Genomic DNA, 13,029 nt, shown 5'->3' on the forward strand with positions numbered 1-13,029 from the left:
AAGAAGACCAGGTCTAGAAATTTAAATACTGTAGGTTATTGGTCCAAATTTACATCAGTGGTTCCCAAACTCAGTTCAAGAACTCCAAATGTCCAAGTTTTAAAGGATATCCTTAACTCTTCACAAGTGACTTATGTACCTCAACCTACTGTATCTGTGCACAGAAATATATCCTTAAAACCTGAACTTGGGAGTTTAAAAACCATAACGCAAAAAAAAAAAAAAAAGCCCACTATATTACAGTCCTAATTTGGAAAGTTATTTCACATGTAGGCAGGTAAATCATACATCTGACTATTCCTTACATTTTACAGATGATAGAATGTTGAGCCTCAAACTCAAAATTGCAGATCACAGGGCAGGTATAGATATGAGTTGCAGCAAGGTCATCACTTGCTTTGCAGCCAGAAACTTCATCGCCTGACGAGAGTTCGGACTTCCATGTTTTGTTCAGTTTTCCCATGTCTTCCTTCAGCTGGTCAAGGCACTGGCTTAAAAATTCATGGGCATCCTTAAAAAATAAAAAAAAAAAATTAGAAGTTAGACATTGGCAATTTATTGGCTACAGATGGTACAAACAACACATTCAACTCCAGATGCTCTGGAACCACACATCAGAATAGAAGCCGCAGTTTGAGAAAATAGCATGCTGGGAGGTGTAGTTTTATAGCGTCTGGTGTCAACTGTTGTGTACCCTTAAGCTACAGACACGGCAGCTATGCACAACATGTCTGTGCTCAGTTATATAATCCAGCTTTAATTAAAGAGATAGTAAACATTAAAATTACAAACACTTCATTCACTGGATTATCTGCTAGATAAAGTGCCCGTCATTCCCTCCCTACCCAAACAGCAATAATCTACAAGTTACTCAGGTTCTAGTTTCCCCACAATAGACATATGCAAAGGATGCATACATTTTGCATGTAACCTGAAAACCGTTCTGCTGTTGCCGAGATGGCACTCTTCACTTTCTTAAGCAAATCCTTCTTCATCTCTGGGCTGCACACATCCTTCTTTGCCAGAAGAAAGGCAAAGCGTCTACAACACAAGGCAACAGTCATTTCAAGTGAAACAAAAAAATGATGTTCAGCAGAACATGTTCGATATCATATGCCTGGGCTTTGTACCTGAGTAATGCATTCAGTGGAATTCTCCTGTATGGAATGCCTTGTTTAAGCAAATCATTGGCAAAAGGCTGCAGAGAAAACAGGGACTGCAATATAGCATTCATGTAGCAGGTATTTCCCAAGTTGGAGAAACTGCAGAGAGTGAACAAAATACATTTAAACAATGCACACAAGTCTAGAGACAAACTGGCACTGACAATTAAGGGTATATTCACGAAAATGTTTAGGGTTTTTTTTTTTTTTTTAAATGGAGATGTTGCTCATAGCAACTAATATGATGCGATCTTTTAGGTGGCAAATAAGCAGAATCTAAATGGTTGCTATGGACAACATCTCCACTTCTAAAAAGATAGTGTAGCCCTTAATGGAGATCACTTCTGCAATTTTCCATTTGAATACATGAATTGAGGGTACAATTTTACAGGACAGAGAAAAACTACCCCATTACTGGCCTGCTACAGGTAAAGCCCCTCTACAAAAGGAACAGTGTTACCCACCCCTGCAGCTGTTGTGGCTGAGGGTGTGTTGAAAAAGCCCTTTGCTTGTTCCATCCAGTATAGTCCTGATTCGGTTTTAGTTTTTTCACAGAGAGAGGACCAGCTTGAGAAGGAAGGACTAAGCTTCTCTTTGCAGATGGGGACTGAGTAGTTCCTGGGGTCCTGTAAAGATAATTAATAAGTTCTAGTCTTGTACACTTTCTTATTACTGCTCTAGAGATCAAGTAAATGTTCTATTCCAAATGGGAGCATTTAAAAACTTAGCACAAAAAAACAACAGCAGAGAAGAGTAAAGTAAGTTAATAAACACCCCACACTATAAAAGGTAAATTGAGATATTATACCTCTCTGCATAGGAATTTCCCACAGCATATTCTTTTGGAGTGAACCTCGTACTGTAAAAGGATGATGACTGCAATGGCATTAGACCTAAATGACCAATTAAGGAAACAATAAGTCAATATACATCTAGAAAGAAACCGTGCTATGATTTAATAGAAATCACAAATAGTCATTTTTGAGACAGTCTGTCACAGTGGAATGAACTGTATAATTTAACTAATTGTCTATATCCACATAGAAAAATTAAGGACTACACCGGTTTTGCTGTGCAACAATGAAGAACCCACAAAACATTTTGGGGGAAGCCTAATGGAAAGAGGCATTGAAGTGAATCAACTACTTTACGTTATAAACCATAAATGAGGAATAAGAATCTTGAACATATTAATCTGACATTCTAACCTACTCACACACTAACTTTTTTTTTTTTTTTTTAAGACCTCAAATATACCTAACTAAGCATAATTAGTTATTTTAGCGGAACACAGTACCTTGGCGGTTCTCTTCCACTTGCTTCAGGTTCTGCTGTTTTTTGCGGCTACTAGTTAGAAATTTGCGGGCAGGGTCTGTCAATGCCTTGTTGCTAATGAAACGGATGAGGAAAAAGATAAAAAAGTATATATATTTTTACACAATACACGCATACTCCAAAAAAAGGTTTCACCCATATAGAAAGTAATCAAGTGGTGGTTTCAAAATGTAACACTTCTCCAGAATAAACAGCTATTCTGGTTTAGTGGTTTCCACCCTCATCATTAAATTGCCCTTCTAGTCTTGCCTAGTTGCAAGGGCATTTACTAGCGGAGAGTGTCTTTCATGCATTTTTGCTTGAAAATGGGTCTTTTCCTAAAGGTCTTTATTACAGATAGGTTGTTCATGGTATCCCAGTAGGGCCCTGTTTTTAGCTGAAAAATTGCATTATTCTGCAAAATTACAGAGGATCTGCGAAGACAGACCTATGTTTTTTTTTGTGAAAATGGGAAAAAAGGGCTCTTAATTTGGTTTGCTAATTGGATAGCCCAGTTGTCAAATTGTTTGACGTAAATTACCATAGCTTATAGGATACTGCGGTACTTATGTAATATCTGGGCTCCCGTTTTTCTTATGAGACCGCGTCCCCTCGCGGGGCTCGCTGCGCTCACCACGCTTCGGGCACGGTGGCTCGCTGCGCTCGCCACACTATATAAAAATCAACTCCATGCGTAGTTGGATAGAAGGGGTATGAAAAAATGGGGTGCATTTAACATGGGAGCCCAGATAATACATAAGTACCGATACTGCTTGTGCGTCTTATTCACATAACAATGTGAATGACATTTTCAAGTTAAAGACGCATGGCACTGCCCAAGTGACACGGCAGCTGGTAGAATGCGCTGTGCCACATTATGTATGGAGGCTAGATGGCTTCATAAAATTAATCAGCAGTTCTGGTGTGCAACGTCATTACCTGGTTTCCATCAAGCCAGTCCTGTGTGGAGTAGAGGTTGTTGGTGAATTACCACTACGAATTGGGGTCACACTGCTTGGTGAGGTTTTGACTTGAGCTCTTCCATTGCTGTTTATCTGCTTTTTCACTGGTGTTTCATCTTTACCATCAAAGCTTACTCTCTTGGTAGGAGTCTTAAAACATAAAGGTGCAATACAGCAAGTTCACTAAGAACTATTCCACAGCACAATACAGAAAGATACTAAATGTCATCTATATTTCTGGCATTTTACATATGCTTTTCTGCAATCTTAATTGTGGAGATCAGCTGTATCCCTCTCATTCAGCATGACCAACTAGTTAATTCCAATGGATACAAGGGGGTGCTTAATGAAGGCTGGTGATTGGGTTTGTACAAAGAGGATGGATTTTCCTCGCAGAAAACAAGCCATCCTTGCCGTATTCAATGTAAGGGAGAAATCCTCGCCGCAGGAGGATGGTGAGGATCCCCTTAAACTGAGAGGTTTGCCACAAATGCAGCGAGTCAGATGCATTCTGTGGCAAGCCCAGCTGTTTTAATGGCCACATGATGGTGGTGCTAGTCCCTCCAGCATCTTGCACCCCACCTCCTTCAGCCAGTTCTCTGCACAAATGAAGCTGAGGAAGTGGCCATACCTGGCCAGGAGGGAGCTGAAGCTCTACACCTAGATGCTGAGGAACTAATGCTACTGCTGGAGCTGCAGCTTGTCAGGCTAGAGACAGATAGCCGCATCATAGATGCTGCCTTTGTGGTGACCCAGTTTGGAGCGCCCAGGAGGAAGGAGGTAACTATTGTGCTCAGTATGGCCTTCCCCTAACCTAAACCCGTCCTTGTTTGAATAATGCCCAGACTGCCATAAACCTATACCCCACAGCACTGCTTGAACTTAACTTCCTCCTTGTAGACCAGTATTGCATCAGCAGCTATCTTCCATTAACCCCCTCCCTACACCCAGAACGGCTTGTACCTATAAATCAAATCCATCAACCCTTACTGCTCACTACTACTAGCACGGTCCATAGTACTGCAAGTCCCAAATCACCTTCCTACTAACTGGGTACTGCAAAAGCAGCTATCTACCTTTAACCCTCCATACCTTCAGCACAGCCTTCCCTTTTCCCAAATTCTATCTTCCCTTATTCTACCTCAAATGCTTTATGCCCCTTCAACCCCCCCTCCCTGCCCCATCAGCTCCCTTCCTCTACGCCAAGCACAACAAAAAGCAACAACTGCCCCCACCCCCAGTCCTGTCTAAGTTGCTACCTGCTCTCAAGGACAGCACCTGTTGGCTATGTGACTTAAAACACTTTACAGTTCTCATCTGTAATGACTACTTCATAGTGCATGTGTCTAGTACATGTGGACGCTATGTGGGGAGCTCAAAAGCCTGAATTATGATGGGACCTTGAAATAGTGGGAGTACAGTTGTTTGCAAATTTAGTATTTGAAACAAAATAAGTTGCATACTTGGTTTCGGTTGATAGCCAAGGGTCGAATGGTTTCCATCTGCGTACTTCTGTTCCCCAATATGCCACCAAAGCTTGCTGATCCTTGTGCTGGTTTTACTGGAAAAAGATAACAAATTACAACTTTTTGAAGTCTGTAAACCCTAAGGGGGGTAATCAATCTTCTGAAGAAACCGCTGTATACTGCAATAGCGGAGAAACGCGTCAATGGGCAGAATCTTTGTACTTCTCGATTGGCAACTGATTTGTGGTTGGACCCTCAAACCTTCTACCATTTCCTACTTTGGCACAGAATCCACGTAGTATACCCCTGTGCTGTTTCTGGACGATAGTCTCCCCAGAGGCGTGTGTGCATTAACAACGCTAATCCATTTAGGCTGAACATCAAAGGAACTAGTAAACCTGGGTGAGTGCGTCTTTACGATTAACAGCTACAGCAACTTTCTGGCAATTTCCATCTTTCAACCTCAGCTGGCTGCCGAAGGCGAACGGCTCGCTCCCTGCTCAACGTTATCAGCGGGTCGTCAAGAGGCGACGACCGCTGGCGGTAGAGCCGGCCCTAGGCATAGGCAAACTAGGCAAATGCCTAGGGGCACCAGCAGCTTCTGCTGATTAAAATGATATGCAGCATGCCTATATTCTGTGTGTGAGTGAGGCTGTATCTGCATATTAAATAATGTATTCATGGAAATCACTGTAACATAGCATGCAGGTACAGCCACAGTCGCACACAGAATATAGGCATGCCGCATATCATTTTAATTACTGGAAGCTCCTTGTGGGTCATGGTCACATAATGCAAATAAGATGAATTTTCAGCAAAAAAGGCACACAACGTTAGCAGAACTGGCCAGGAGCTGGATGGACTATTGAGGCAAGATGTATGCGGAAACATCTGTATCCAAGCAGAGGCAGAGGTCACAGTGTTAGCGGCTGTGCGAGTGCTGTCTGTGGGTGGGTTGGTTGTGCAACAGTGTTCGGCATATGTGTAAGGAGCATTATGTGTGTCATGTATAAATGCATTAATAACGTGCGACATGTGTAACAGGCATTAATAATGTGCAACACATGTGTAAGGGGCATTATATGTGTCATTATGTGTATGAAGGGCATTAATAAAGGTTGGCATAATGTGTAGGGGCCTTATGTTTATAAGGACATTAATAATGTGTCATGTGTAAGGGGCATTACTGTGTGGTATTGTCAGCGGTGCCGTGAGAAAGGGGTAGGGGGTACAAATTACCCAGGCCAAAGTCTGATGGAAGGGCCCAGTGGGGGCCCCGGGCCCCCTCCCCTTAAGTGACAGCAGCAGCTGCAGCTCTTCTCCTCTGCCCAGCACACACTGCTTTGTGCTAGGTTGCATCATGGCCATGGATGTGCTGAAAATAGTTTTCTCAGGATTTTTTTCTAAGGGTATAATGTGAATAATGTGAGGAGTAATGTATATAAGATAAAGTGGTACTACTGTGTGATGTACCGTAAATAAGGGACACCATCGCATGATATAATGTGAATAAAGTTGCACTACTGTGTGGCATAATATGAAGTGGGGGCACTATTGTGTGGCCATGCCCCTTCCCAGCAAGAACACACCCCTGTTTGGGCCGCGCACCAAGTGTGTGCACTGTTTCTATTTAAAATATTGCGGGTAGGAGCACAAGAATGATGACTGATATGATGAGGGTTGATGGTGCTGGGAAAGGGGAGCAGGGTCAGAGGTGGAACTAGGGGGCACCAGCCAAAATCTTGCCTAGGGCCGGCTCTGGCTGGGGGGGGGGGGGGTAGCTAGAGGTATCTCCGGCTAATACAGCTTCATATACTGGCTACTACTTCGATCAGCAATCTACACCAGTCATTGTTCTCATTTATCCACTAACTTATATTGCACGATCCGGCATAGGGGTCAAATACAGATTCTCGCATTTATTGCACAAGGAGAGCTCTCCAAAGACTAGATCCATTGGGTACCTGGACAACCACTTCTCAGAATCAGAACCAATTCCAAGTAATGTATATGTGTAGGTTTTTTTTATAAAATAGTTCTATACTATTGGTATACTTTTATTCTATATTTGTATCCATATAAGAATTTATTAAAAAATTAAATATTTTAATAATTTCATTTTGTCCAATTGTGTGGCGCTCTCTAGGTGTCTCCGATTTATCGTATTTCATTTTTCCTTTTTAGTGTTCTGACAACAAAAGTACCAATTTGTTGTTTGGGAGCAGCCATTAGTCTTAAAGTAATAATTATTATTTCCAAAGGCCAGTTTAGAATATTTGCGCCCGATTGGCTTGTTTCTTTAGCCTGAGTTTGTTTCTTTAGCCTGAGTTTGTCTAATCTAGGATCACGGCTGTCTATACCTGCCGACAGCAGTGATCCTGGCTCATTTGCAGTCAGCCCGACAGCTGAATGACAGGTGGGATTCAATGTCCCACCTGCCGATCGCTGCATAGGGGGCCTGGCTGCAAAAACAGCCATGGATTGTCTTTCTGCGGCCGGGATCAAGACAATCCATGGCAGTTATCGGCAGAACGGGCCCGGCAGCTTCTAAAGTCAGGCTCATTCTGCCGTGATCCCGCTTCAATGCTGTCGCTAAAGAGAGCATTGAATAGGGCCCAGCTGCTATTTCCTCAGTCGGAAATAGCGGAGGCACATTGAATACCCCCCCTAAATGGACAGCCAGATACCAAGGCATAGAACATAGTGAAAATGGAAGTGCTCCCATTTATCTGTTATTTTAACTATTAGGATACTTTAGCAATCCCTCTTTATACTCATAAAGCGCCTAAAACTTGATGAATCAAACCTTGTGACAAACAGAATGTAAAATTTGTCAATTATTACACAAAAGTGTATGCACAATCAAAAGGAGGTCATTGGAACCAGCGGCTGTTAACCAAGTGCACATTATATAGTCATACCATACTAGCTATATAAAATAAAAACGACCAATGGCAGTGGAGTCTGGCCATTATTCAAACTACAGGAGAAATACATATGTTCTTAGAAAAAGTAGCCTTCCCAAAAATGTTCCCAAAAGATCAGACCTATAAATAGCATAGCTGAAACCAGTAACCTGCAGGTGAATATCAACATGGCTTCCTAATGGTTTTTCATTGTTGTTGAATAAAGCTAAAACTTGTTTTATCTGTTCTTTTTAAAAAAAGATTTAGTTTAGAAAAGGACTGGGTTTATAAATTATAACCATATAAAAAAAGATTTTTCATCACTTTATACATTCATAGAAAAGTTTTCAGAAATTTTAAGCTTGTTCAAAGTTCATTAATTATAAAGTCAGTTGGGAGGGAGATGCAATAGTTTCCTTGCTGGCAGCCAGCAGATGGCACCCACTGGAGCTATTCAATTGGCTGCATTTCCACTGGTACGGCATGGGAACGGCAGGCTGAAAGGAGCTTAAAGTGACCCGTTTGAGCACTTAACTAGACTTTTTGCTTCGCCCATTAGTTTAGTCAGGGGTAGGCTGCTTTACACAGCTAAACGCAACCCTAATTTGCATAACAAACCGTTGATTAGCCAGTGATCTCCCACTTTAGTGTGTGTGTGTGTGGGGGGGGGGGGGGTGATTAACCCTTTGAGTGCCAAGTGAATTTAACAAAATTAGCAAGCAAATATTTTTATTCACCAGAATGACCAGTGATGTTACCTTATATAGGAACTATAAAAAGAAAATATAATTTGAATTAAAGAAATATGAGCGACGCTGGCAGCTTTAGCAACAGATCCCAGTGCCGGCTGCTATTGATAGTGCACCACTCCACCACCTATTTTAGTTTTAGCAACAGAGCTGTTGGCACTCATATTGTGCACATCTCTTCGATGTTTGCATTTTTAGCGAATATATTTGTGCATCTCAGAGATGTTGGCACTCAAAGGGTTAACAAATATTCCCTCAGAAAGTGCTAATTCCACATATTTTTAGATTTTAATTAAAAAGCTAGTCAAATATCCAACTGCACAAACAAAAAATACACAAAACATGCATTTAAGCAAACAACCTTTTGTCCAATCATAAGAGTGGAAATCATCCATTAGTATTTGCAAAATGTTAAACAATGTTCTTAACAATGGACCAACACAAGTATTCTCTTAATACAGGGCTTGACAAATTTATTTAAAATCTAGGAGCCAGGATGAAACAATAAGAGGGAGAGTGCCCGCCGCCAAAATTTGCACGTGCCATAGTGCCCATTACATGTTCTATCAAACACTGGAATGTCAATTACATAATACCACACGCAGTAATGGTTTTTACATATTATCACACATAAGTGGAGCTCACCTACATGCTCATTGCTATGGGTTTTGATGCCAGGGGTAACATGCTCTTTGCCAGGGGTTGCATGCTGGAAGCCATGCAGCCCCATTAGTCCAGCAGCAAGAAGCGGTGGCTCAACTGTGCCCCGGACAAGTGGAGGTGCGGCTGCAGGGCCGGGGGAAAGACCTGCATCCAATGGGGGACTTTTGTCAGGTGGTGGAGGGGCTAAGCCCCTGCATGAGAAGTAGGTAGCCACTAGTCTGACAGGAGGGGAAGACTGTGCCCGGCCACGCTGCCTCTGGTGTGACAGGAGGGGATCGGGCATCACACTGCCACTGCTCTGACATGAGGGGGAGGCAGGGGTCTGGAAATGCGGGCCTCCACCCCCTACCCCCCCCCCCAGGGTACATTATTCGAAGAGAGACGCTCATTACACATTCATAGGGGGAGGCGCTGCCTGCATTCACGAAGCAGGCAGAACAGCATAACTATAAACGATTCACTGCTGCTGTGGATCTAATCTGGGCACAGTCCCCTCCTTCTGTCACACCAGCCGCCTGCAATTCCTGACCCCCGCCTCCTCCTCCTGTCAGAGCAGCAGCTGGACACAGTCTCCCCCAACTGTCTCACCAGTGCCTGATCCTTCTAACCCCTCCTGTCACACCAGCCACCCCAGTGTTCCCTTTAAGCTTCCTTTGCAGGGTGCAGTACCCTGCCCAGATCTTACACTAACACACCCTGCACCTCCGCTGCCCCCTTCTGTGCTGACATTCCTGCTCAGCAACCAAGGTGCTGAAGGCTGCATCTGCAGAAGCAACAGTCTGTCCGACCTGTTCCTGCGGACACAGAGCTGCCGGACAGCCGTGCTGCCAACGCTAGTGTGACAGGAGGGGGAGGCGGGGATCGGCTGCCGCTGCTCTGAAAGGAGGGGGAGGCGGGGGTCAGGAACTGCAGGCAGCTGGTGTGACAGGCGGAGGAGACTGCCCAGCCGCGCTGCCGCTAGTGTGACAGGAGGGGTAGGCGGGGGATCAGCCACTGCGCTGCCACTGCTCTGAAAGGAGGTGGAGGCGGGGGTCAGGCACTGCGGGCGCTGATGTGACAGGAGGGGGAGACGGGGGTCGGCTGCCGCTGCTCTGAAAGGAGGGGGAGGCGGGGGTCAGGAACTGCAGGCAGCTGGTGTGACAGGCGGAGGAGACTGTGCGCTGCCGCTAGTGTGACAGGAAGGGGAGGCGGGGGGATCAGCCACCGCACTGCCACTGCTCTGAAAGGAGGTGGAGGCGGGGGTCAGGCACTGCGGGCGCTGATGTGACAGGAGGAGGAGACGGGGGTCGGGCTGCCGCTGATCTGACCAGATTCTGCTTCCCCCCTCCCTGCAAAAAAAATATCTGGTCGCCAGGAAGCAGAATCTGGTCGCCGTGGCAACCTGGCCCCTGGGTTTTGTTGAGCCCTGTCTTAATAAAAGTAAACCTAAAAAAGTTTTTCATACTTGTAGAAACAAGTCTCAGAAACATCCCAGTACACAAATTCCCCAGACTTACCGGCTTGACTTTTCTCAAGGCGAATATTATCGAGGATATGCTTCAGCTCCTGAGCATCCTTGCTTGGTACCTTATCAATAGTAAGAGAACTAGAATCTTTTAGAGTGAGCAACATCCGACTCTGCTTTGTCCCAGACATTCTCAGTACAACATTTTTAATGTTCTGATTAAGCTGAAAAAAAGAAAAAAAAAAGTTTTTAATCTTCCAAGCCATGTTAACTACTACAGTAAAGTAGCACTGAATAGTAGAACTACTAAAGTAATTCTATGACAAAGTTTAAAATTAATGTTAAAGAGGTAGACCCTTTACCACACAAGTTTAATATCAGATCACTACTATGCTGTGCGGTTATTGGGCCTTGAAACTTCCACTTAATGTAATGAGTTTTACTTTTAGAAACCAGGGTCCAAATGTAAAAGCCTGCAAGATGCAAACAGCAGCAAGATTCAGCGAAGTAGCCACTATTTTTACAAACAGAATTTTGTGTTTTAAGGTAAAACAATGTTTTCTTTAAAGAAACTGATTGGTTACATCACATTTGGGTCCATGTCTAATGGTACCTACCCACATAGCGATGCGTGGCAGCATTCTGAGCAGGGCCAATGTTCTCCAGTGAGAACATTGGCGATATGCCTAGATTTATACTGCACAAAGTATAAATCTAGATGGGTGATTGAGACATATTGGGTCGCGCATTGCTACATTGCAATTTTGGGTTATTTTTTAAGTGATCTAATCAGATCGCTTAGAATATGACCGAAAATTAGACACCACAAGGAAAGTACTAATGAAGGTTATTTTAAAAATGTGGGCAGCTTTCTGATAGAAACATCACGCTACCGTAGAAATGCCACCATCATTTGAGAGAAAGCCATTAACTTTTCACTAACAATGATACTCACAGTATTAACCACTGCATCACCAACACATGTAGAGGGGATTATATTGATCTCTTCAAAAATGCACATTTCCTAGTGTGTCCCTTCAGAACTGTTATTACAATGACATTGCAGTGCAAGGAGCTTCATCCCAAATTTACTGAATTGAACATCTGTTCATTGGTTTATAGCCAGTATGTTTACATGGCAGAAAATTATACAATGTACCACTGAAATTTCTTGCAAGTGGTATTCAATTTCTATTTTAATTCCTTGCGTGCACCTTTTACAATTATCTTTTGTTGCAAGCATTTATATAAATTAAACATTGTGGTTGGGTATGACAGCTGCTGCCTGGTGAACAAAAACACAAACTGTGATATGAATGAAAATGACACAAAGCAGCAAGATGACAGTTGGACGCAGGAAAAAAAAAAAATCTGAATCTGGCAACAGGAAGTGCAGGCTACTGTAAATCTGCAGACATGAGCCATTACATCTCAATTTATTGTACCAAGTGATTCACCATCCATGCATTCAGAAGGTCAAGTATTCTAAAAACTGGATTTTTTTAAAAGCTTACAGTGACCAAAAATGTGAATCCTATAACAAGAAAAAATTCTAACCTGAAACTTCGCAGGTGCCCCACCAGCATTGAAATTCACAACCAGGCTGAACTTGTTGTCCTTTTCAACAACTTCACAGCAGCCCTCCTTCCATTTCGATGTTCCCATATTAAGGCAATGTATCCGAATTGTACCACGCAAACTCAAAGAAGCCATCGCTATAAAGGTAGATTTCACCCAGACGATAGAGAACCTAAAATGTTAAAGGGGAATCGTCATGTATTCAAATAACTTCAATATCAGAACTCAAACATATCAAGTTAGATAATTCAATACACACTATTTAACCCTTTGAGTGCCACGTTAATTTGTCAAAATAGGTGTGAAAATTGCCAATTTCATTCAGTAGAATGACCTGTAATGTATACCTTATATAGAAAAAATACAATCATTTCTTATAATTTTTTATGTGAATTTATATAACAAATGTGAGCGATGCTAGCATTTTTAGTGGATATTTTGCACATTGCTCAGAGATGTTGGCACTCAAAGCAATGTGAATTTCACAAAAAATAACTAAGGAAAACAATTAGGGAAAGAACTTTAAAATAAGATTAATCTATTACAGATTAATTTACTAGTGTACAGAGAAAGACATAGGCGTGTTCAAGAGACTTCATTGGAAGTAAATCTAGTGTGAACATTTAAATGAAATGGCGGTACTTGTGTATTTTGGCGGTGCCCCCGATGTCCATCGTACGATGAACGCTTCGCATGCCATGTACCCGATGGCATGTGATGCGATTTTGACCCCCTATACGATAAAAAATCGTATAAGCACCCTAAAGGGTGCTTTTGAGCACCC

At 42.8% G+C, this 13,029-nt stretch overlaps 1 protein-coding gene across 3 annotated transcripts in view; it reads right to left on the reverse strand.

The window, feature by feature from the left end:
- USP37 (ubiquitin specific peptidase 37) overlaps positions 1 to 13,029 on the reverse strand; it is a 31,452-nt gene that overhangs the window by 16,709 nt on the left and 1,714 nt on the right. For all 3 annotated transcript variants that reach the window (XM_083153709.1, XM_083153708.1, XM_083153710.1), the window contains exons 2-11: positions 12,225 to 12,417; positions 10,720 to 10,891; positions 4,903 to 5,000; positions 3,417 to 3,589; positions 2,461 to 2,552; positions 1,972 to 2,056; positions 1,628 to 1,789; positions 1,131 to 1,262; positions 918 to 1,041; positions 306 to 511 (exon numbers count right to left, since the gene is read on the reverse strand). In XM_083153709.1, the coding sequence (XP_083009835.1) occupies positions 306 to 511; positions 918 to 1,041; positions 1,131 to 1,262; positions 1,628 to 1,789; positions 1,972 to 2,056; positions 2,461 to 2,552; positions 3,417 to 3,589; positions 4,903 to 5,000; positions 10,720 to 10,891; positions 12,225 to 12,380 (1,400 nt within the window). In that variant the 5' untranslated portion in view covers positions 12,381 to 12,417. The remainder of the gene's footprint in view (positions 1 to 305; positions 512 to 917; positions 1,042 to 1,130; positions 1,263 to 1,627; positions 1,790 to 1,971; positions 2,057 to 2,460; positions 2,553 to 3,416; positions 3,590 to 4,902; positions 5,001 to 10,719; positions 10,892 to 12,224; positions 12,418 to 13,029) is intronic.

Source organism: Crinia signifera, chromosome 7 (genome assembly GCF_055691185.1).
Source record: "Crinia signifera chromosome 7, ASM5569118v1, whole genome shotgun sequence".
NCBI classification, from domain to species: Eukaryota; Metazoa; Chordata; class Amphibia; order Anura; family Myobatrachidae; genus Crinia; species Crinia signifera.